At 39.3% G+C, this 24,694-nt stretch overlaps 2 protein-coding genes across 2 annotated transcripts; both read left to right on the forward strand.

Annotated features, from left to right (window-relative positions):
- The first annotated feature begins 228 nt into the window (after nt 1-228).
- LOC119738074 (ficolin-3-like) lies at nt 229-1,257 on the forward strand. Its single transcript, XM_038212801.1, has one exon. It carries the CDS (start codon nt 229-231, stop codon nt 1,255-1,257), a length of 1,029 nt encoding a protein of 342 aa, XP_038068729.1.
- An 8,877-nt stretch (nt 1,258-10,134) lies between these two features.
- Nucleotides 10,135-17,964, forward strand: LOC119738080. Its single transcript, XM_038212807.1, has 2 exons — nt 10,135-10,969; nt 16,991-17,964. The coding sequence occupies exons 1-2, from the start codon at nt 10,135-10,137 to the stop codon at nt 17,962-17,964; spliced, it is 1,809 nt and encodes a 602-aa protein (XP_038068735.1).
- The last annotated feature ends 6,730 nt before the right edge of the window (nt 17,965-24,694 follow it).

Here is a 24,694-nt window from a genome sequence, read left to right on the forward strand (position 1 = left end):
CACCCTGTCTGAAAACAGTTGGCAGTCTTGCATGCGAGTTTTACTTTACCGATCATACCAGTCACGGAACAAGAAACAACTTTTGAATAGGACGAGCCGACTTTTCACTATAATAACACCTGTATGAACATCTCTAAATTTGTTATTTGTTAAACTCGCAAATGGTATTGACAATCTGTGTTCAATCTCTGAGTAACTAACACTGGACGACCGATCATAACAGACAATATGGAAACACAAATGTTTCACATGGTCTATGTCATATCTTTGGGGGCGTTAACGGCTGCCTTCGGATTTGAACATTCATGTGCTGCCGGCCTAGAAACGCGCACGTTTTACGCTGCAGAAAACCGCGCCCTAAGAGGCTTTACATACCTGAACAAAACTGCGCGATCTGCCATCATCTGCGGACGGGAATGCAGCATGGATCTGCACTGCAGGTCTTTTAACTTTGACGAAGGCACTAAACTGTGCGAGATAAACCAGGCTACAAGGAATGAGCATCCAGGAAACTTCAGTGCAACTCTGGGGAGTTTGTACTATGATGGAGATGAGGACACACCGCTCTACTCACTGAGTGATTGCTCCTTGAGTCGCTACAGAAGTTGCAAGATGCTCTTAGATGCCGGGTATCGTTCAAGCGGTGTCTACACTATCAACCCAGAGGGATTCGGTAATGGCGGTCTTCGCGTCTACTGTGACATGGAAACCGACGGCGGGGGATGGATTGTGTTCCAGAGGCGACAAGATGGAGGCGTGGACTTCTACCGTAACTGGGCCGCCTACCAGTCTGGCTTTGGCGAACTGTCCGGGGAGTTCTGGTTGGGCAACGACAACTTGGTGACTCTGACGTCTGATGATTCACAAGGAACATGGGAGCTACGAGTGGATCTGGAGGACTGGGATAACAAGACAGCATGGGCAAGGTACACAGATTTCAAACTCTCCCCGGGTAAGTATAATCTGATCTACGATAAGTACGATAACAAGAGCACTGCAGGTGACTCTCTGGAGTACAGCAAGGGGTTCCCTTTTACAGCTTTGGACGCGGATAATGACAACTGGCAATACAACTGCGCGCATTATCACAGAGGGGCCTGGTGGTTCAACTCCTGTCTGAGGTCACACCTTAACGGTAAATATTATCCCAGTCAGCATGCTAATGACGACTGGGGTATTTCTTGGCGCACATCGCACAACCGTCCTTATTCCATGAAAAGATGCGGCATGAAAATACGGGAAGCGGGCCTGAATTGATTTCTAGTTTCCCCCATGTTTTTCTCAAACAAGATAATACAATGTAAAAACACCTAGTTAGATTTGATCTCAGAAAACGGTCAAACTTGCAACCAGCTGACCGAAAGCTAGGGTCAACTGTGCGCGAGCTTTGACTGTTATAAGCAATTAACATATACAGAAAGGAAAAAAATCAAAACAAGGACCAAAAAAAGATCTCACGGAATAGATTATTACAGAAACTTACAGATGAACTACAACTTGTCTTAAAATAAAAAAAATTAACAGCATTTTGTGTCTGAATGTACATTCTAAAACAGAATACTTTGCTTTTTAACTTAAGAATGCGATGAAATAGGAATTTGTATCAATCCTAATTCATAAATACCTAAGACAGTTTACCCATTCCCATTGGTCAAGAGCACGTCACGTGGTTGGTTTTAAAGGGTTGATAGAGACCGACTGGCTGGTCTTAAACACTTTGACAGTGTCACATGAAATTCGGACTACTTTGAAATCTGGTGCCTTTTACGGTCTGATTGGTTGAACGTTCACAATCCTCACGTAGGCATGCGCAATAATATCAGTGTGTCATTATTTCATAGTCCCAAATTCACAATACACCGCCACAGCTGCGTTCTCCGCCACATCGTTCACTACGCGCCACGCGCACGCAAATCTCCATATCAGGAGTTATTTACGACGTACTTGCGCAAGGGAGGGGTGTCCCGAAAAACATGAAGTTCAGTGTTGAAAAAAATAGTTGGAAATTTATAATTTAAAACTTTTTTTGACTGTTGAACCAAAACATTTTGTTTGACCGAAAAGGTATCTATGGATGGGAATAAATATGTGCTTTGCCGGTATTAAACACTATATTTTAATACCGGTAGGAGTCTGGATGCTGATTATTACCATAGTTTTTAATACCGGCCACGCACATATTTATTCCCTTATATATTATAGGGGAATATGTGCCTTGCCGGTTTGAAACACTATGTTTAAGACCGACTGGAGTCTGGATGTTGATAATAATCCGAGTATCAAGGGTATAAATTATCAGCATCCAGACTCCAAGATATCTTAAAAACAGTGTTTAATACCGGCCAAGCACATATTGATTTCCATTCATAAACACCGTTTCGGTCATTTTATTGAACAATGTTACTTCATGTTGTTTCTGAAACACCTCTGTAGCTATTTTATGGAATATCCATCTCGCGAAAAGTCGTAAACGACTCATTATATGGAGATCAGCCCGCGCGTTGCGCGTGCTGCGCGAAATAGCGGTGTCACGTATGTTCGTCCCAATGTACTTCTGCAACACTTAGTTAGTCTGGTTACCAGACTATTCTGAAATTTCAGGATCGGCGTATTGCACCATTGCGCACCCGCTGATCAGCAGAGAAAATGTAGCAAGTTACAGACCGGCTAAACTCATACAAATTGATGACAACTAGAAGTATGAAGTTTTTAATCATATGATGAGCTGAGATTCTCCAAATTTGAAAACCGTTTTTGAAAAAAAAAAGAGATTTTAAGGGAAAATAATCTTTTCCACAGAAAATTTTCAAAGCCCTTGTAAATCAATCAAATTTTTAAGAAAGAACGACTCATCCACCGACGTTTGCTGACAGTGCAACTGCGCATACGCCCAAAAACTTAATGCACACACCTGCCTTATGACATTCAGACAACGAATAAAGTGAAAGGTCAATTTGTACCCGAGTCAAATCGCACTCATCAAATTCGTACCAAGGTTAACTCGAACCGTGTCATGTCGTACATAGTCATTTCGTCACTTCTTAAGACCGGCCACGTGCCTTTCTCCCGACAAATAGGAATGGGTAAACTGTCTAAGGTATTTATGAATAAGTCTTAATTAATAAGTAAGTAGATTAAATCATCATTGTAGATGGAATTATCCACGAGTATATATTATAGGTTTTCCCGAAATGTTCATTCACGTCTGAAAATCTGTCATTCATTTTCCTCTTAATTTGAATGCACTACTTTAATCCATTTCAATTCAACGAAAGTTTAATTCTTTTTTATTGTCCGTGCATTCGGTTTTGAGAAACAGACGGCCAATAAAGTTACGTGTGCATTCATTTACGCAGAGTTCTGGAATAACATTTCGTGAATGTGCATTCAAAAGTACGGGTTTTTTTTTTCATTCAAAATAGAAGATTGCATCACAGAACACTAAATTCAAAGTGAAATAGAATGGTCAATGTTTAAAATCGCCCTCTACAGGCGAAACAGAAGTCTTGTTAACGAATCTGAATGAACATAAACGAAAGGTGCTGCTCAATCACTTAATTGATTGAACTTAAATGGAATCAAATGCTCTGGTAGCGAAAATAAAACGCGTGTTCAGAGCGATTCTCAAATTCAGACGAAAAAGAATGACTGATTTTCAGAAGTGAATGAACATTTGAGGAAATTGGCCGGGAAAATCTATATTATTTAAGTTAAGTACATTGTCATCGATTATCTTACTTTGAATATTCGAAAATTAGAAATGCATTAGCCATGTTTACAAGCACCAACCTTATTAATGACCGCCCATCAGGTTTTGCACGCACTTGTCGAAAGTATTATGTTTCCCAGTAGCGAATAGCTTGATAGTTGACATTTCAAAAGGAGAAATCATAGCAAATACTCCCTACAGAAGCTCTCACATCATGCATGCAAAAGTCGATCTCTACAAAAAGTGGGGCATATCGACGAACAATGAAACCACGCATCTTCTACAATTAAAATATTCAACATCGTGGACGTTTTTCATCACCTCCGCAAGAACACCTACAATTTTCGAATATTTGCATGAAAAAGAAATACTTTTCGGATATTCGGCAAATGGTCGACTATTCGAATATTTGGTATATTCGGCAGAGTTGATGTAATGATTTGTATTCGGTCGACCTTTATTGATTTTGCACTGACTTAATTTATTTTGTAAAGATTTGGGGTGAAAAATTACTCGAATGTAAGAATGAAATCCTTAGTTCGGAAAGGACATTTCTTACTAAGTGAAAACTCTATCTGATCGATGGAAAGTTTGAAACATCTTTCTCTACTTTCAGTAGAATGGTCTTTGGGAATAAAGGTAGGAATAAACAATAATTGATGATATTTAACTATGATATTTATCGCTTAATGCACTACATTGTGCGATTAAACTCTGAAAAGTAAAACGGAAAAATCCGCTTTATTTGACCTCTTTAACGACTTGTTCCTAGACAAGTCGGTAACAGCGACTAGTCTAGGCACAAGTAGAAAGAGCAGACATTACCGGCAGTCGGACTAATTGTCTTTTGTGTGATCAAATTGAGTCCACGTTGATCGAAGTGTACATATTTGAATTTCGTTGATGTATGTAAATTTAGTGGGAAGCTATGTGGGAATGTGGGAAGCTATGTTTAAATAGAAATGAATAGTGGTGCGAATTTTTGATTCTCCGAGTTCATTTTGCCACATCGAATAGATTGTGAGATTGTTTGTTAAGTGAACAAGAATGAACTGGCTAGCGCCGTTTTGCTTTTGAAGTAAATCAATCAATGAAATGAGTACTTTTGTTGTTCTTATATTTTAGTCGTATGCAAGTCTGTTTGCTTCTAAAACAAAAATATCACTCACGTTTTGACACCACTCGTATAAAATTAGGTTTATTAGCAGTGGTGAATCCAGCGGGGGGGGGGGGGGATCTTGCCCCCGGCGGTTTTTTTTGGACAATTTTTTGACAACCAAGTATTTCAATAATTGGTTAGAGAGTTTTGACATCAACCCCCAAAAAAGAATCCGAAAAAATGATAAATTGTAAACAGTGACATCAGTTTGGCCTCTTTGTCTGTTGCATCTAGCCCATAAAAAGCTGGTATGTCATTTCCTGAGTCCGATGGCGGCCATTTAAAAAAAAAGCTTGCGGCAATCTCAAAAAATAGCCGGGTTTGGCGGCCATTTTTGGGTTACAAAGGGGACTCCTACTTCTTCTTCTTTTTTCAAAAAGGCTGGACGCTACACATGTTTTTTTTTTATTTGCCTTAAAAAGCGCCGTGAAAATCGGCATTATGTACCAGTATGCATAATAATGGTCAGTTTTTAAGAGCGCCCCAAAAATGTGTACCAGCCCCCCCCCCCCCCCTCCGCTTTCTGATTTTACGGAGGCCAAATGTCCAAAAAATAAAAACCAAAACAATTTCTACATTTTGGCGCGGACATTAACAGCTGGATACGCTACTGTGTATTAGTTCACACTAAAATGCATTTTTCGAACATAAATTATAGGAAAACGTAACATTACGAGTACGAAGAAGTTCTCAATCACGGAGCGTAATGTGAAATGACGATGGCGATCGTTAGAAACCTTGTCTGATACAGATGTACTATGGGCCTTATTCACGAGTCGGCCATATTGAAAGTGAGATAAAATCTTAATTTTTGGAACTTGTGAAGAGAAATGAAAGTAACTTAGTTTCTAATTAGTTTCAGTCTGCTTCAATCAATAATGTTAAATTTGAAATTAAATATTCCCCAAGGTTTAAAGCCAGATTTTAAAAAACAATGACAGTAAAATAAGGCTAAGTTGTGCCTGCATAAATAGTCTGGCGCCATCCCATTCAACAGTTAACAATTAATGAAATGCATTCAGGGAACTCGACAAAAATAGCCAACCCGTGAATAAAGGTTCATTAACCGTGTACATAATGACAAATCGTGCATGCCTCGTGTTAAACCCGGACCCGAATTCACGGAGCTGTTCAGCAGGAGAAAAAAAAGGTTTCTCAGCAAATTTGGACGCTAAGCATGAATGAGCTGAGTACCAGTCCCAAGCAATTTGCATAAGTTGCAACAGGTTACCAGTGAACTTAGCAGCGTCACGAATTTGGGCTCTGGTTTAAAGCAAAATGACTTAGGTTTGGCATTTATTTCCTGAACCTTATTATTTTCGAGTATGGATTTATTGTGTTAAACGTCAGAAAAGTGTCACAGTTAAAAAGACACATTGAAAATAAAGTTGACTTTTAGGTTGAAGAAGTTTTTTGTTCATCCCTTGCTTAATGTCTTTGTACTGTGTCGGTTTATATTGATAGCAGATTACTGCAAGCCTGTAATCTCAATGTAAGGTTTCCATGAAACATAATTATTATGGCATTTACTACGAACTACGGCTCAAATTAACCATTTCGTTCAGCAAATCAACTTTATGCGACGCACCCGACATTCTCCAAGCCCAGCAGTGGGGAAAAAAACTAAACCGGCCGAAAGGTAGATGTGCATTTTTTTACTTTTTTTACTTTTTTTTCCATTTTTTTTTTGAAAACACACCTTCCGGGCCGGCCGCGCCACCAAAGTACATCATGAAAGTTGTATTTATGTGCAGTCTTCCAAGAGCATTCCCTATCACAGTTCTTTCGTTTTAAAAGAGTTCTGTTTATCGCTGATGCGTTATTTTTTTATAAATTCTTGTCGGCAGGCGCATCAGTTAAAACAAATTTAGCATGGAAAAACAAATGATGTGAGTATCCTTGCTTTGTAAAGAAAAAAATAAGGAGATTTGCAGGTATTATCAGCCACATTGCAGAAAGTCTCGACGACTGTTTATACAGCTTGTGAACTGTGACCCGCTTCGACTGTTGCTTGAATTGTTATGAAAGTCACTTCCTGGACAATGCTATGAATATTGATTTGCACTGACACATCAATCCGTGCTTCAATGCAGTGCATTGTTAACGTTCGCTGTACGATAGGTTGAACAGGGTGATGTAAGAAACGCGGAACTCAGACCCCAAAAATTATATTTCATATTTAAAAAAAAAACCATGTAGCACCAAACACATTAATGACTGGATAGCCAATTTCAAAAGCTATTTTTAGATGAAAAAAACAATACTGAAATTGCTCTATCTGTGTAAAGAATATCATCATTTAAACGCAATGGCCCTAAAACCTGTTTCGTCCAAAAACACAAACGATTTATTGTGTATTCTTACTGTTTGGAACAACACAGATAAAGAATGCTTGTTTCAACAACTGTCAACAACTGTAGTGCACAATATCTTTATAAACAACCTTGGTTAGGCAAACAATATGATTTATAAAATCTACCTTTTTGAAAACAGGCTTTCCAAAGAACTTTGTTGAATGTTTTTAACTTTTAAATTGAGGTTTTTTCGCTAGTGATGTTTAAAGACAATTATTGTGACGACACATGGTGTATATTTTTTGAACGGTATGAGCAATTTCAGTACTTTTTTGTCACCTAAAAATAGCTTATGATATGGGCTTTTCGGTCATTGTTATTTTTGGTGCTACTTATTTTTTTTTAAATATGAAAACTAAGTTTTGGGGTTGGGGCTCCGCTTTTTTCCTTCTTTTTTTGACTCACCCATATATTTGTAGGAGTAAAAACCAATGTCATGACGCATCAACCGCACACTGACTGCCGGTGGAGCGTGAATTTACGTTTCTATGAAATTCGGACTCATTGGTAATAACGCGCATGCATAAGTATGGTAATTAGGAAAGTGACCGGTCACGTGAGAGGGATTAACCAATAATAGGGAAAAGGGGTCCGATTTTCATAGGAGTCAGATTTTCATGTGACACCGTAACTAGTTGAAATGTACGGCTATGAATTGCGCCAATATCCCGCTGTAAGATGTAAGTAGCCTGAGGAAAATGATGTCGTTGGTATTAACCATTATTCAAATTTGGTACTGATGCTCCCGACAAAAACAAATTATCAAAAATAAAGAGGAATAAAACGGTTTAAAGGGAAAATACAACATTTGCAAACATCAAACAATAAAACTACCAAATCATTTTGAAATACCTTGCTGGACTGTTAGTAAATGACAGTGTAAAGCATCCTGTTAAATCATGGCAACTGGTATACTGCTATTTTCAAGAAAAGTGGTATTTTTGTATCAATTTCCAACGCTGGTCGGCCGACCAGCGTTGGAAAAAAACTGGCTTTTTTCAAATACTGGCCCCAATCGACCATCGCGCTTGTTTGCAATCGATTACACACCTATGAACGGGTACAAGCCAGCTAGACTGGTTCCCTGACCTTACAATTCCCCAATGTACGTAAACTGCTCTGTTTCTTACAATTCCCCAATGTACGTAAACTGCTCTGTTTCTTCCTTTATGGAGTCAGGGAACCAGACTACAGGAAAATGATTGTTTTTCTTGGTTTTTATAGCATTTTCGAACCCAAAATCTCAAAAAAGTCAGTGTAACTATATTTGCTATATATTTCCAACCCCCCAATTCCATCCATTTCTGAAAATTACAGCAAAAGCAAATGATGTGTATTTCCTTTAACAGCAAATTAAATGAAATGCGCTGTGCTGAGGAACATCCTTAGAAACTGTACATCAATGCAAATTGTCCGCATGACTTACCGGTCGACTGGGAGGTCGAGGGTTCAATAAAATTTAACCCAAACAATTGGTTATACGATGTGTATCAAAACAAATGCAAACAAACTATAACGGAATGCCAGACGTATAGTGTGTATTAACCAACATAAATAAAATAGGCATGATTTGAAAGATACGCCTTTCCACTTTAAAATGAGACATCAAACGTCCAAACCTGATAATGTTTGACAGAGTTATGAGTGATTTTCCAAGAGAGGTCAAATTGACCACGGGACTGAGTTTTGCCTGACCTACAAAAAAAATTGTTTAGCGAGTAAACACAATACTAAACGCTTTCTTGCTATCAGTTTGTAAACATGTTTACATGACAAAAAAAATTAACACGAGGTGATAGCAAGAAAGTGTTCAGAATTGTGTTTATTCGCTAAACACTATGTTGGTAACACATTCTATGTCTGGCATTCAGTCATATTTTGTTTGCATTTTTGATACACACTGTAGAACAACGCAATTTTGGGTAGTTGCAGTTGTTACCCTTGCTTGGGTAAAATTAACCCAGGCAATAGTTTTTTAGTGTAGTCATGTGACACCGGCAAGTTACGTGACACTATCAAGTACCCACGCGAATGTAACGCAACCATTCGCACACCTACCTTTAAATTGTGAACATTGTGTATCGGGTGTCTTGCGGCTTTTAATAAATAGAATTTATCACAACCATTGTACCTGTGACCTTCCAGAATTGAAAAATGCAGCATGCTCGACAATTGATTTTGTGTGACTAACACGGCTGCCCACCAATTTGAGTTTAATAATGAAGTACATGTACAATGTAAGAGGTGCATTGGCGGCCCTCATTTTATACCAAACTGTCAGACCGAATAGAGTATTGCCTGCTTGCTTTATATCATAAACAGCAACAAGTAACGGAAGTCGTGCGTGGTATCAAAGGCAGGTTAAATCGAGCATAAGTTTGATGGGTGAAAGTAAAGACGGCGAAAATGGAAGCGTGCGGCCAATCTACCTAATGGTTCAATTCAGACCTAAAAAGCCACGAAATATCACGCGTCCCATGTTACAAGTTACCGTCGACATATTTTTATTATAAGCGTTGACCAAGGTCTAGAAGCCTATTCTCTTCGTATAGCCTTGCTGTGGAGAAGTAGTGGTTTTGATAGACACCCTGTCTGACAACAGTTGGCAGTCTTACGTGCGAGCTTTGCTCAATTTTATTGGAGCCGTTTTGACGATCATACCAGTCGCACAGCAACAGTCTTCAAAACAAAATTGGAATAAGAATTGACACCTTTAATCTAACCGTGTTAAACTTCGTCTCTGAATTGGTTATTTGTTGAACTCGCATAATATACTCTTTTCTTGTATCCACCATCAGTGTTTAATCTCTGAACAGCTAACACTGGACGACTTATCATAAAAAAATATGGAAACACAAATCAATGTTTTTCCAATATTTCACATTGTCTTTGTCATATCGTTGGGAGCGTTAATGGCTGCCTCCAGATGTAAACATTCATGTGCTGCCGGCCTAGAAACGCGCACGTTTTACGCGGCAGAAAACCGCGCCCTAAGAGGCTTTACGTACCTGAACAAAACTGCGCGATCTGCTATCATCTGTGGACGGGAATGCAGCATGGATATGCACTGCATGTCTTTTAACTTTGACGAAGGCACTAAACTGTGCGAGAAAAACCAGGCTACAAGGAATGAGCATCCAGGAAACTTCAGTGCAACTCTGGGAAGTTTGTACTATGATGCAGATGAGGACACACTTCTCTACTCACTGAGCGACTGCTCCCTGAGTCGCAACCTTAGTTGCAAGTTGCGATTAGATGCCGGGTGTCGTTTAAGCGGTGTCTACACAATCTACCCAGAGGGATTCGGTAATGGCGGTCTTCGCGTCTACTGTGACATGGAAACCGACGGCGGGGGATGGATCGTGTTTCAGAGGCGACAAAATGGCAGCGCGGACTTCTACCGTAACTGGGCCGCCTACCAGTCTGGCTTTGGCGATCTGTCTGGTGAGTTCTGGTTAGGCAACGACAACTTGGTGACTCTGACGGCTGATGATTCACAAGGAACATGGGAGCTACGAGTGGATCTGGAGGACTGGGATAACAAGACAGCATGGGCGAGGTATACAGATTTCAAACTCTCCCCGGGTAAGTATAATCTGATCTACGATAAGTACGATACCAAGAGCACTGCAGGTGACTCTCTGGAGTACAGCAAGGGGTTCCCCTTTACAGCCATGGGCGCGGACAATGACGAGTGGAAATGGAATTGCGCTAAGTATCACAAAGGAGCCTGGTGGTTCAATGCTTGTATGATGTCTCACCTTAACGGTCAATATTATCCCAGTCAGCATGCTAATGACGACTGGGGTATTTCATGGCGTACATGGCACCCCTATCCTTATTCCCTGAAAACTTGCGCCATGAAAATACGGGAAACGGGCCTGAATTGATTTCTTGTCGTCCCACATTTCTTCTCTAACAAAAAGAAGGAGGTTTTTGGAAAACAATTAAAAAAAGATAATATTTCAGAAAGGATGCAATACACTGTAAAACATCTAATCAGATTTGATTGCAGAAAATGGTCAAAGTGCACCCAGCTGACTAAAGCTAGGGTCAGCTGGGCGCGAGGTTGGACTGTTAATCTGTTATAAGCAATTAACATATGTTAACAAAAACATAAAAAAATATTGACATATATAAAAAACAATCTTACGGAATACATTATTTCAACAACTTACGGATAAAGTACAACTTGTCTATAAAATAAAATAATAAAGAGCATTTTTTTTGTCTGAATGTACATTCTAAAACAGAATACTTTGCTTTGTAACTAACAAATGCGATTAAATAGGAATGTGTATAAATCCTAATTCTTAATAACAAAGACAGTTTACCCATTCATATTGGTCGAGAGCCCGTCGCGTGGCCGGTTTTAAACAGTTGATAAAGACCGGCTGGCGGGTCTTGAACACTTTTCCAGCGTCACATGAAATCTGGACTCCTTTGAAAAACCGGTGCCTTTTACCGTCGTATTGGTTGAACGTTCACAATCCTCACGTAGGCATGCACAAAACTATCAGTGGGTCAGTATTTCTTAGTATTTCGTAGTCACACTACACTGGCACAGCTGCGTTCTGCGTCACATCGCGCAGTACGTGCGACGTGCGCGCCAATCTTCATGAAATGAGTTGTTCTCCACTACTGGCGCGAGGGCAGGTAAACCAAATCGTACCGGTAGTTAAAGGGGTTTTAAAAAACATGAAGGACACTTATTGAACAAAATCGTTGGAAATGTATATAATTTTTGAGTTGTTTTGGCTGTTTGACCGAAAAGGCATTTATGACTGAAAAGGTATTTATGACGCTCCTTGGCTCGGGTCATTATCAGCGACCAGACTAAAAACCGGTCTTAAACACAGTGTGTAAAACCGGCTCAGAACACATATATTCCCTGTTAATAAGTGTTAATTAATATGTTAGTAGATGTATCATCATTTTAAGTAGAATTATCCACGAATATTTAATTTAAGTACATTAATCGATTGTTCTAACTGTGAATATTCGAAAATTCGAAATGCATTAATCAAGTTTTACAAGCACCAGCCTCATTAATGCTGCCCATCTGGTTTTGTGTGCACTTGTTGAAAAAAATATATAAATATTTCCGATTATAAATGGATATGTTGATATTTGACAAATTTTAAAGAAGACATTTGAACTAATACCCTATAACAAAAGATCTCAAATCATGCATGGAAAGTGGGACATAAAGACAAATAATAAAACCACGCAACTTCTACAATTAAAATATATAACATCGTGGACGTTTTTCATCACCTCCTCAAGACCACTCACAATTTTGGAATGTTTGAATGAAAATGTACTATTCCGATATTCGGTGGATGGTCGAGTATTTGAATATTTGGTTTATTTGGTCCAATACTGTATGACAGCTTTTGTGTCTCTGCGTTGATTCACATTCTGATTCAACATGTATGTGTAAATATATTACACTTGTAATGATTCGCACTCAGTTAACCATAATGATTTTAGCATTGTGGTCTTGAAATTTAGAACCATTATGTCCAAAGAGTAATTTGGGATTCTTTCACTGACCGAAGTTGGGGACCAGGATATTTGGAGTTAAAAGAAATACTCGAATGTAAGAATAAAAGCCTTAATTCGGAAAATACAGTTCCAATTTTAAGCAATGTCATACTTCCAGTGGAATGGACTGATTGTAACTCTTTCGGAATTAGAGTCATACTCAACATTAATCGTTTTATTTAAATACGATATTCATCACTTTTTTTCCATCACGTTTTTCATCACCTCCTCAAGAACACGTTTGAATGAAAAATATACTATTCGGATATTCTGTGGATGATCGAGTATTCGAATATCGGTATAATCGGCACAGCCCTATTATCAGACAGCTTTGAGATCTGCTTCGATTCACATTCTGATTCAACATCTAGGCCTACTTGTAAACATTAGACTTGTAATGATTTGCAGTCGGTCGATCGTAATTGATTTTGCATTGACTTAATGGTGGTCTTGAATTTCGAGCCATTATTTTCAAAGAGTCATTTTGTATTCAATCACACACTGAAAGCGGGTAACAAAATATTTTGAATGAAAAAAAAATACTGGAATGTAAAACTGAAGGCCTGAGATAGAAAGAGACATTTCTTAAGTGAAAAAAATCGATCGGATCGATGGTAAATTTGAAACATCTTTCTCTACTTTCAGTGGCATGGATTGGATTCTAACTCTTTGGGAATAAAAGTAGCAATAAACTGTAATCGTTGGTATTTAAGTATGATATGTATCGCTTAATGTACTGCACTGTACGATCAAACTCTAAAAGGTAAAAAGGAAAAACCGTTTACGCTTTAACGACTTTTTCCTAGACTAGTCGTTACTGGTAACAGCGACTAGTCTAGGCACAAGTATAAAGAGGAGACAGTACCGGCAGTACAAAACTGGGAAGATATGTTTAAATACAAATGAATGGTTGTGTGTATGTTTGATTGAGGTTTTTGTGAAAATTACCATAGCCAAAGGAAAATTATTATGAGTGCCCTAGCAAGTGGCATTTTGGAGGGTTAACAATTTGGCAAAAAATTGCAATTTTGCTAGTTGTAAAAACATGCTGAATTGTAGTGCCAAAAAATAATACAAATGTGATATTTAAAAAGTGTTCAAAATTTTTCTTAGGATGATACTTTGTGGTGATATAGTTACTTTTGTGAAATTACTTCGCATTTTGGCTTGATGATCTTTCAAAAAAAGCTCAAAATGAATTTTTGCAGCCTTTTTTGTTACTTACTTCCCAAGTCCTTTCATCCCACAAAGTATAAAAAAAATTCGCTTTTTGAGCGTGGACACTTATATGAAGTTTTTACACGAAATGACTCTTAAATGTTTATTGTGCTGCGCTGCCTCTGCCCTGCTCTGTAGCCTCTTTCACGGATGCAAGTTTTGGCCCGTTTTCTTAATGCGGCAATCAAACAATCAGTCGCCGTGGACAAAAATGGAAATAGTTTAAATATGTATAGGCCTAGATATTTGCGATATATTTTGTTAAAGCTGTGAAAAAGAGGGCTCGTGTTTTTATTTTATTATTGAAAGTCGTGCGTTGTATCAAAGACAGATTTAATCGAGCATAAGTTAGACGGTTGAAAGTAAAAGACGGTGAATATGGAAGCGTGCGGCCAATTTACCTCATTGTTCAATTCAGACTAACAACCATGGTATAGAGTTTAATATCACGCGTCCGATTTGACTACGCGACACTGTCGACATATTAAGCGTAGACCATGGTCTACAAGCCCATTCTCTTCGTATAGCCTTGCCGTGGAGAAGTTGGCTTTTTTTGGTAAACACCCTGTCTGGTAGCAGTTGACAGTCTTACATGCGAGTTTTGCGAAATTTTCCACTTTTCCACTTTAATCTCATCGTGTTAAAGTTCGTCTCTAAAATTGTTATCTGTTAAACTCGCATATATTATCCACCATCAGTGTTTAATCACTGAACAGTCAACATTGGGCAACCGATCATAACAACAATATGGAAAAACAAATCACTGTTTTCAAATGTTTCACATGGTCTACGTCATATATATGGGGGCGTTAACGGCTGTCTCTGGATTTGAGCATTCATTTCCTACCGGCCAAGGTGCGCGCACGTTTCACGCTGCAGATAACCGCGCCCTAAGAGGCTTTAAGTACCTGAACAAAACTGCGCGATCTGCCATCATCTGCGGACGGGAATGCAGCATGGATATGCACTGCGTGTCTTTTAACTTTGACGAAGGCACTCAACTGTGCGGGATAAACCAGGCTACAAGGAATGAACATCCAGGAAACTTCAGTGCAACTCTGGGGAGTTTGTACTACGCAATCTCTTATGCAATCTCATGCGCGTGTTAAAATCTTATTGTACACCGTATTATAGTTTTATTCTCGAGAAAAGAAAAATGTTTAGAAAATTGTGATTCAATAATCACTTTTGAATAAAAAATAACTTTCAGGTCGAAGTATTTTTCATTCATTCCCTGCTTTATTTCTGTTGTGTTGTCGGTTTATATTTTAGATAATTCTGATTATACCGCATGACTATAGTCACAATTTTATCTCTGATATATGGAGTCATGAACGGTTCGAAATCACCCTTGGTAATCTTCAAACTTTAAAAGTTCCAAATCTTGTCCGTGCGCCATTTCTATAAGGCTCTCCAGTCCGAGCGCAGAAATATGAAAAACCTAGACCGGCTGGAAGGAAGATGTACGAATGTTTGCTGGGCACAGAACATTGTGATTGTGATCGTCATTTTTATAGAACACATTCCGGGCCGGCCAACAAAGAATGTCATGAAAGTTGTATTGATATGCAGTTTTCTAAGTGTATTCTCTGGCACAGGCGATTTAATAAAACAACTTGACCATTGAAAACATAACCTTAGTGATTATCCTTGCTATGTAGAGAATCATAGGGAAATCACGTATGTTCTAAGCCACAGTTTGATATATACGTCTTGACAGTCCCGTTGTGTTGTTGTGAATGGCATTTCTTAGCAAGGGCGGATCCAGAACACAATTTTGGGAGGGGCCAAAACAATTTTGGTCCCCCCAAAAAGTGGGTCAAAAAATTACGGCGCGGGGTTTGGGGCCCGCTTAAGGGCCCCGAACATTTGTGGATTCTAGATGCTCTGTGGTGCGATCTGAGGCAATTTCTGACCACTTTAACCAATGTTTTTTTAGGAACAGATGGTGGTGTACTCATTGCCTGCCTTTATTGCGATGTCACATAAAAAATTTTTAAAAATTTGTTTCGTTTTTTTTTTCGGGGGGGGGGGCATGGCCCCCTTTGCCCCCCCCCTGGATCCGCCCTTGTTTCTTAGACAATGCCATGAATATTTATATTGACACTCGACGATGTCCTGAATATTGAAATGCCATCGACACCCAACAATGTCATGGACATTATGCCAGTGTCACTAGACATTGCAGGCAATTTTTTTAAGGGGTGAAAAAGAGGCGCTTTAATTCTTCGTGCTATTAGAGATACGTGCATTCAGTGACGTCTCCAGTTTTTGATGTCGGGGGGGGGGGGGGTTGGAACCGCACTCGCACATCCGCTCAAAAATGTAGACATACTTTTCTCTGGACACTTGACCTCCACACAATCAAAAAAAGGGGGGGAGCTAATATTGCCTGCTCGACGTGCACGCTATAAAATCGATATACCGCAACAAAAGGAACGTATTAGCCTTGTGCTGCATCAAAGGGATGTTTAATCGAGCATAAAATTGATGGGTGATAGTCAAGACGACCGGAAAATCGTTGCCAGAACGACTACAGAAACTCAATGACAGAACTGCAGGTATTGTTCGGAAAATTAACCAGCTCAATTCTGACAGCAGCCCTGGAATAGATATTAACATCACGGTCCGCTTTAATTACGACTTACCGCAGATAAAAAGCGAAGACACCGCCGGGACGGACAATCATTTCTCTGCATAAATCCTTGCGGTCGTACGTGCGATTTGGTATATCTGTTTTCACGTTGTAACCAGTTGCTCAGCAACAGACTTGGAGAAACAGATTTTGGAATAAGAATTGCCATATTTACCCTAAACGTCTTTAAACCGTTTCTAGCTTCGTCTCTAAATTGGTTATTTGTTGAAATCGCATTATAGAATCCAACATTAGTGTTTAATCTCTGAATATCCAACACTGGGCGGCCGATCATAACAAAAATATGGAAAATCAAATCTCTGTTTTTCAAATGTTTTCTTATGTCATATCATTGGGGGCGTTAACAGCTGCCTTCGGATTTGAACATTCATGCGATGCCGGCCTAGAAACGCGCACGTTTCACGCTGCAGATAACCGCGCCCTAAGAGGCTTTACATACCTGAACAAAACTGCGCGATCTGCCATCATCTGCGGACGGGAATGCAGCATAGATATGCACTGCATGTCTTTTAACTTTGACGAAGGCACTAAACTGTGCGAGATAAACCAGGCTACAAGGAATGAGCATCCAGGAAACTTCAGTGCAACTCTGGGGAGTTTGTACTATGATGCAGATGAGGACACACCTCTCTACTCACTGAGTGATTGCTCTTTGAATCGCTACAGAAGTTGCAAGATGCTCTTAGATGCCGGGTATCGTTCAAGCGATGTCTACACTATCAACCCAGAGGGATTCGGCAATGGCAGCCTTCGCGTCTACTGTGACATGGAAACCGACGGCGGGGGATGGGTCGTGTTTCAGAGGCGACAAGATGGCAGCGTGGACTTTTGGCGTAACTGGGCCGCCTACCAGTCTGGCTTTGGCAATCTGTCCGGTGAGTTCTGGTTGGGCAACGACAACTTGGTGACTCTGACGTCTGATGATTCACAAGGAACATGGGAGCTACGAGTGGATCTGGAGGACTGGGATAGGAAGACAGCATGGGCAAGGTACACAGATTTCAAACTCTTCCCGGGTAAGTATAATCTCAGCTACGATAAGTACGATAACAAGAGCACTGCAGGTGACTCTCTGGAGTACAGCAAGGGGTTTCCCTTCACAGCTTTGGGCGCGGATAATGACAACTGGAAATGGAATTGCGCATATCAACACAGAGGGGCCTGGTGGTTCAACTCCTGTCTGAGGTCACACCTTAACGGTATATATTATCCCAGTCAGCATGCTATTGCAGACTGGGGTATTTCGTGGCGCACCTGGCACCCCGCTCCATATTCCCTGAAAACATGCGGCATGAAAATACGCGAAACGGGCCCAAATTAATCTCTCGGATTTCCGCCCTTTTCCCCCTCAAATAACATGAAGAATGTTTTTTTTAAGACAATTAAAGAAGGGTATAACTTGAGTTTAAAAAAACACATGTAAAAAGACCTAGCTAGATTTGATTGCAAAAAAAAAGGGTCAAACTTGTACCGAGCTGACTACAGTTTGGGTTAACTGGGTGCATACTTGGACAGTTATAGTCAAAGTTAACTAGGCCTAATTATTTTTTTTGGCAAGTCTTCATTGTCAAAAAGTTGCATTATGCATAAACATCTAATATAGGTTTTCCCGGCTGGTTTTAAACATTTCTATTCATTAAAGTCACCAAGTTGAACTCTAACATTCGATTTCGTCTTTGAAAAAAACCCACACACTTTTACCAAAATTAAAGTTACCACTCCATTTCAAAGTTTGGTCACCCTCTTTACTCACCGGGTCCAGAATATTTGTCATTAATAATGATCAAATTCGTCGATGCTGTTGCAGAATGGCAGCAGTCACAGATCAAATTCGTCTTTTATCAATCTAAAAGTCGTGCAAAGTAAATTAGTCTGGTGTGTTTCAAAGAATTTTCCTTATATCCCCAAGAACAATACAATTTGGCACATTTGCTCGCTTGATTTTTCAGACCAAAGCAGAGTACTTAACTCACAGAAGAGTTACCAAAAAGTAATCAACAATACAACGTTATTTAAAATATACAGGAGAAAAAAAGTCTTACAATGAAAAAAATGTCAAAAGCCACGAATCGATAACCCATAAAACCCGTGTAATTTGCTTAAACTATTGAGTCTAAATTTTAAAATGATCAAATCAAAATAAATGACACATTTTTGAAGAAATAAGGAAAGAAAGACTTATTGTTATTTGGGGCCTATATGTCCCTGGAGATATCACTACGAAGCATAATGTTAATTATGTTAAACTTGTGTGGCATCAGATGTATTTGATTTCTGAACCACACGATTCGGCGTCGACTAGACAAAATCGAATACTCCGATTCGAAAACGTGTACTCATTGTTTGACTTTGTTTGAACTGAATTCGAAATTGTCTGACAAAAGACGAAATTAAACATTGCAAGTGCATCGATGTTGCTGGACAGATTTGAATAATTATTAGAATCTGCGAATTCGAACAAAAATGTTTTAAATAGCATGGAAAACCCATTATTGCTTAACTATGGAAGATAAGTAAAATAAATCTCCCGGAATATATTATTTCAGCAAACTACGAGCAAAGTACTATGTCTTTAAAGTAAAAAAAAGAACATTTTGTTGTCAGAATGTTTATTCTCTCAAAAAAATGCTGAACTGTTCTATAATTGAAAAATGCAAGAAAATAAGAATTTGTATAAATCTGTCGAAGTCTTAATGAACAAGTTAGTAGATTTGTCGTCATTTTAGGTGGAATTATCTGAGAGTAGGTACATTGCATTTGGTAATTCTAACTTATAATATTCGAAAACTCGAAAGGCATTGATCAAGTTTCCTATGCGCCCGCCAGCCTTATTAATGGCCACCATTCGGGTTCTGCATGCGCGTGTCGAATTATATATTTTCGAGTTGCAGATAGGTCGCTAGATGACTGATCTGAAAGAAGAAATTGGAGCTAATACTTCTCACAGAAGCGTTTCAATCATGAAAGCTGGGCATATCGACAACCAATAAAACCACGCAACTGCTACAATTTAAATAAATGACATCGTTGATTTTTTTTTCATCACCTCCTCAAAGCCGCTCTAAGATTTCGAATATTTGAATAAAACATATACTATTCGGATATTTGGTGAATGGATATACTATTCGGAATATTCGGTACAGCCCTAATCTGCTTCGATTCACATTCTGATTAAACATTTACTTGTAAAAATTAACACTTGTAATGATTTGTAGTCGGTCATTCGTTATTGATTTTGCATTGACTTCATTGTGACCTAGAATTTCGAATCAGTATTTCTAAAGAGGAATTTTGTATTTGATCACTCACTGAAAGCGGGTTACAAAATATTTGGAGAGAAAAAAATACTGCAATGTAAAATTAAGGCTAACTTTGGAGGGGAAAAAAACATTTTTAAAGTGAAGACTCTATCAGATCGATGATAAATCCATCGGATCGATGGTAATCTTTTTCTTCGTTTTCTACTTTCAGTGGAATGGATTGGATTCTAACTCTTTGGGAATAAAAGTAGCAATAAACTAAAGTCGTTGATATTGAACTTTAATATTTATCGCTTAATGTACTGCACTGTCAATGAAACTATGACAGGTAAAAATGATAAATCATTATTCCTTTTTTAACGACTTGTTCCTAGACTAGTAAATACTCGGAAAGTAAGCACAAGTATAAAGAGGAGACATTACTGGCAGTCGGACTAACGTCTTTAGAGTGATCAAATATAGTCCACGTTGATCGAAGTGTAAATATTTGAATTTTGTTTATGTAAGTTAATTTAGAAAGATAGTCATATCAAAGCTAGAAAGCTATGTTTAAATACAAAGGAATGGTTGTGTGTATGTTCGATTCTCCGAGTTTATTTTGCTACATCGAATAGATTGTCAGATTGTTTCTTTAGTGAACAAATAAGAGTGAACTTGATTGCACCGTTTTGCTTTAGATGTAAATCAATCAGAATAATAAGTATTATTATTTTTCTTTCAATTATTCGTACACGAGTCTGTTTGAATTTAAAAAAAAATTAGCACGCACGTTTTCACACCACTCTTATACCATTAGGTTTATTTTGATCACACTAAAATAAATATATTTTAGACGGCATTATGAGTAAGAAGAAGTTTTCATTGACGGAGCCAATGTAAAATGAAACTGACGATCGCTAGAAACCTCATCTCATCAGTAATAACTTGCAGATGTACTATTAACCGTGCACATATTTACATATAAACGCATGTCTCGAAACCAGGATCCGAGTTCATTGAGCTTTTTTTAGAAAATTTTGCTCGGCAAGTTTGTGTGCTAAGCATGAATGAGCTGAATACCAGTCCCAAGCAATTTGCATTGCATGACACTTTAGAGTAGAAACAGGTTACCAGCTGTTTCTACCAAGCAAATAATTGTTTACCAAATTCATTTCCTGTTTCTTGATGTGGCGATAAAAACCTCCTTATTTCTATAGTATGGATGTATTGTGTTTAACTTGTTTATTTATTATCTTTTTTTTTTGAAGATCATTGTGACGGTATAATGTTTAAACACACACTCTTCAATAAATATAACTTTCAATTTGAAGAATAGCTTCCTTCCTTTTTTTTCTGGTTATTATTTTAGTTTATAAACTATTACATTCTGATAATACTGCATTATTGCAATCAAATGTAGGTTTCTTTGCCAAAGGAAAGAAAGAAACTTGAGGAATTTTTTTGATCAATAATCGTTGAAATTTTACAATTTGTTTGACTTCGTTGGACTTTGTGACAGAACAGTTTTGATTTTTTGACTGAAAAGGTATTTATGATAGAGAATAAATATGTGTTTGGCCGATATTTAACACTATGTGTAAGACCACTCTTCAACATAATACCGGACTTAAACATAGTGTCAGATATCGGCCAAGCACATATTATTATTCCCTTCTTATAAAATGCCTGAATGGATGCCCCTAATTATTATTCTAATTGGTTGGCCGTTGATCACGTGTCGTTGAACCTCTCGTCCCAAAGCAGGGCGCGGCCACACAAATAGAGCTTCCATCGCCCGGTGGCGCTGTCACACAGCTCTGATAGCTCTGTTGCTGTACATTCACAGCACCAGATTACAGGTTACCAACCCGATGACGAGGATTGATTGAGGAGTTGTCTAAACAAATAATGAAAGTTCTTCATTCGTATAATGGACATAATAATTTCATTCGGTGACAGATGGAATATTCTATTCCTCTCGGCATCGCCTCGTGGAATGGAACATTCCATCCTCACCTAATGAATTTGTTTTTACCATTGAACTTATAACATTCACTATTTGTATGTGCTAGGCCTATCATCATGAGCGTCGCGATGGGGGGGGGGGGGGGCAAGGGGGCGCTTACCCCCCCCCCCCCCAGGAAAAACAAGGAGAGAAAAAGAGAAAAGTTACGACATGCTGTTGTACTTTAAAGGTTGGGGGGGGAGGAAATGTCCCTGCCCCCCCCCCCCCCCCCCCCCCCCCCCCACACTCAAAAAATGATAAATCGAAAACATGCTGGGAGAAGTACAGGGATTTCGGGGGGAAATGTGCTTTGCCCCAACTACAAAAAATCCTGGCGACGCCCATGCCTATCACTTGTTGGCTTTATTTCTTACTCCTTTAATTATGCTTTTCCAAGCAAATATTTGCTTCGAAGTTTGGTTTAACAAAAACGCCATGAAACATCTTTTGAAATAGTAGGCTATAATTGTAAATAGGCACGTAAAACAATCTTCTGGCTTTTAATGAAAAGTGTTTATCAGAATCATTGTACCTTTGACATTCTAGAATTACAGCTACAGCAGTTTTATTTTTAATATTAAAGAAGAAGGCAGCCATTATTTTACATTAAATCTGCAAGACCAAAATATTGAGCGATATTGCCTAGCAGTATGATACAAAAAGCAACAATAAAACGTAGCTCGAGAATGGTATCAAAACACTAGAAGTTGCATTGAGCATGTATGTAAACGATAGAGAAGGCAGCAAAAATCGATCGCGCGCGGTCTGATAAAATTATGGTTACGGTTGGGCCAACGAAACCGTAGAACAGCCCAGGAACAGAAACGAAAGCCAAGCGTCTACTTTAATTAAGAGTTACCGTGGACATAATAAGCGACGGCGGCGGTCCACCAACCTATTATCTTCGTATAAAAGACTTTTTACCGAGTAGCAGTGATTTCGGTTAAAACACTCTTTCTGAAAACATTTGGCGGTCTTACATGTGAGTTTTGCTTAATAGTATTACATCTGTTTCGACGATCATACCAGTCACCAGTCACACTGAAACAGTCTTAAGAACCAACTTTGGAATGAGACGAGCCCCTTATCACTATAGGCGAGCGCGGACATCCGGGATTTTCTGTTTTACATTGCATCTTCTGCACCCAGACGTATGTTCTTGAAACTCAATGATTCTTGAGTCTGGGGTGCTGAATGGTATCACACAGCAACCGATAAAAACTGGTGTGCACACGGATAGATGTTTGACGGCTGTCGTAGTCCCCGACATCTATAAGAAAGACTGGGTTAAAATCTCTAAATTCGTTGATTGTTGAACTCTCACGTAGTATCTACCATCAGTGTTCAATCGCTGAATAGCCAACACTGCAAGACCGATCAGTTTTAAACATAAGACCGGTCTGAAACATAATGTTAGATACCGGCGTAGCACATATTTATTCCCTTCTTATAAAATGCCTGAATGGTTGCCCTAATTATTATTCTAATTGGTTCGCCGTTGATCACGTGTCGTTGAACTACTCGTCCCAAAGCAGGGCGCGGCCGCACAAATAGAGCTTCCATCGCCCGGTGGCGCTGTCACACAGCTCTGATAGATCTGATGCTGTACATTCATGGTACCAGCTTACAGGTTACCAACCCGATGACGAGGATTGATTTAGGAGTTGTCTAAACAAATAATGAAAGTTCTTCATTCGTGCAATGACATGATAATTTCACTCGGTGACAGATGGAATATTCTATTCCTCTCGGCATCGCCTCGTGGAATGGAACTTTTCATTTGTCACCTAATGAATATATTCTTACCATTGAACTTATTAACTTTCACTATTTGTATTTGCCAGGCCTATCACTATGGGCGTCACGAGGGGGTCAAGGGGGGCCCTTGCCCCCTCCCCCTGGAAGAGCACCAACAAAGGGAGAGGAAAAAAAAGAGACGCGACGACATATTGCTGTAATTTAATGGGGTGGGGGGAGGCAAATGTCCCTGCCCCCTCGATAAATGTTAAATCGAATATAAGCTAGAAAAGTACAGGGATTTTGGGGGAACATGTGCTTTGCCCCTGTGGCAGGTAATTCTGTCCCCCCTGGTAAATGTGTCCCCCCGGACAGATTTACCGGGTCGTGACCCGATAAATCTGTCCGGGGGGACACTTTTACCTAGGTAAACCTGTCCCCCTCTAGGTAAATCTGTCCCCCTGCACGACGTTAAATGTGTCCCCCCTGGTAAATGTGTCCCCGTGCAACGTCACAAGTCTAGCACCCAGACTGTATATTAGTAAAGTTATTAACTGTTTTTGCGCGGCGCCTTGCTAAATTCCGGGAATGGTGCTTACGTCAAAGCACAACTCCCGTTTTGATGACGACTTCGGGAGCGAGCGATTTGCATGGTGGGCGTGTGCGCAAGTGTACCGCTGTCACGGTCTCACTTCTCCGGCGTGCTAGCTTCTCCGAAAGGGAAATTTCGCTTCAACACGCATGCACAAAATTGCGCAGTGGTGTACATTTTCGTCAGCTTTATTTGTGTGCTGAGTTCTTCGGGGTTGTACTGGTGCACGTAATATCATAGGATATTTGTATGCATGGTTACAGGGTACCAGTCGAATCCAGAATATTCGTGGCGCGCACAACTCCCAATAACCAAAAAAAACTTGAAATGCACATTTATTTTAAGCAGCATGGTTGTAAAAATAAAGACAAAATGGAACTCGAACGAGCAAGGAACACGGACCAAGGAGTTCGTTCTTAATTGTTCCTCCACGAACACACACACATGCATGACGCTGCATGGGAACACAAATCAGAAT

This window comes from Patiria miniata, unplaced genomic scaffold (assembly GCF_015706575.1).
Source record: "Patiria miniata isolate m_02_andy unplaced genomic scaffold, ASM1570657v1 HiC_scaffold_3, whole genome shotgun sequence".
NCBI classification, from domain to species: domain Eukaryota; kingdom Metazoa; phylum Echinodermata; class Asteroidea; order Valvatida; family Asterinidae; genus Patiria; species Patiria miniata.

Coding starts and splice junctions, on each gene's coding strand:
- LOC119738074 (XM_038212801.1), top strand. CDS start 229: ATGGAAACACAAATGTTTCACATGGTCTATGTCATATCTTTGGGGGCG.
- LOC119738080 (XM_038212807.1), top strand. CDS start 10,135: ATGGCTGCCTCCAGATGTAAACATTCATGTGCTGCCGGCCTAGAAACG. Junction 10,970..16,990: donor AGCCTGGTGGTTCAATGCTT/GTATGATGTCTC, acceptor GGGCGTTAACAG/CTGCCTTCGGATTTGAACAT.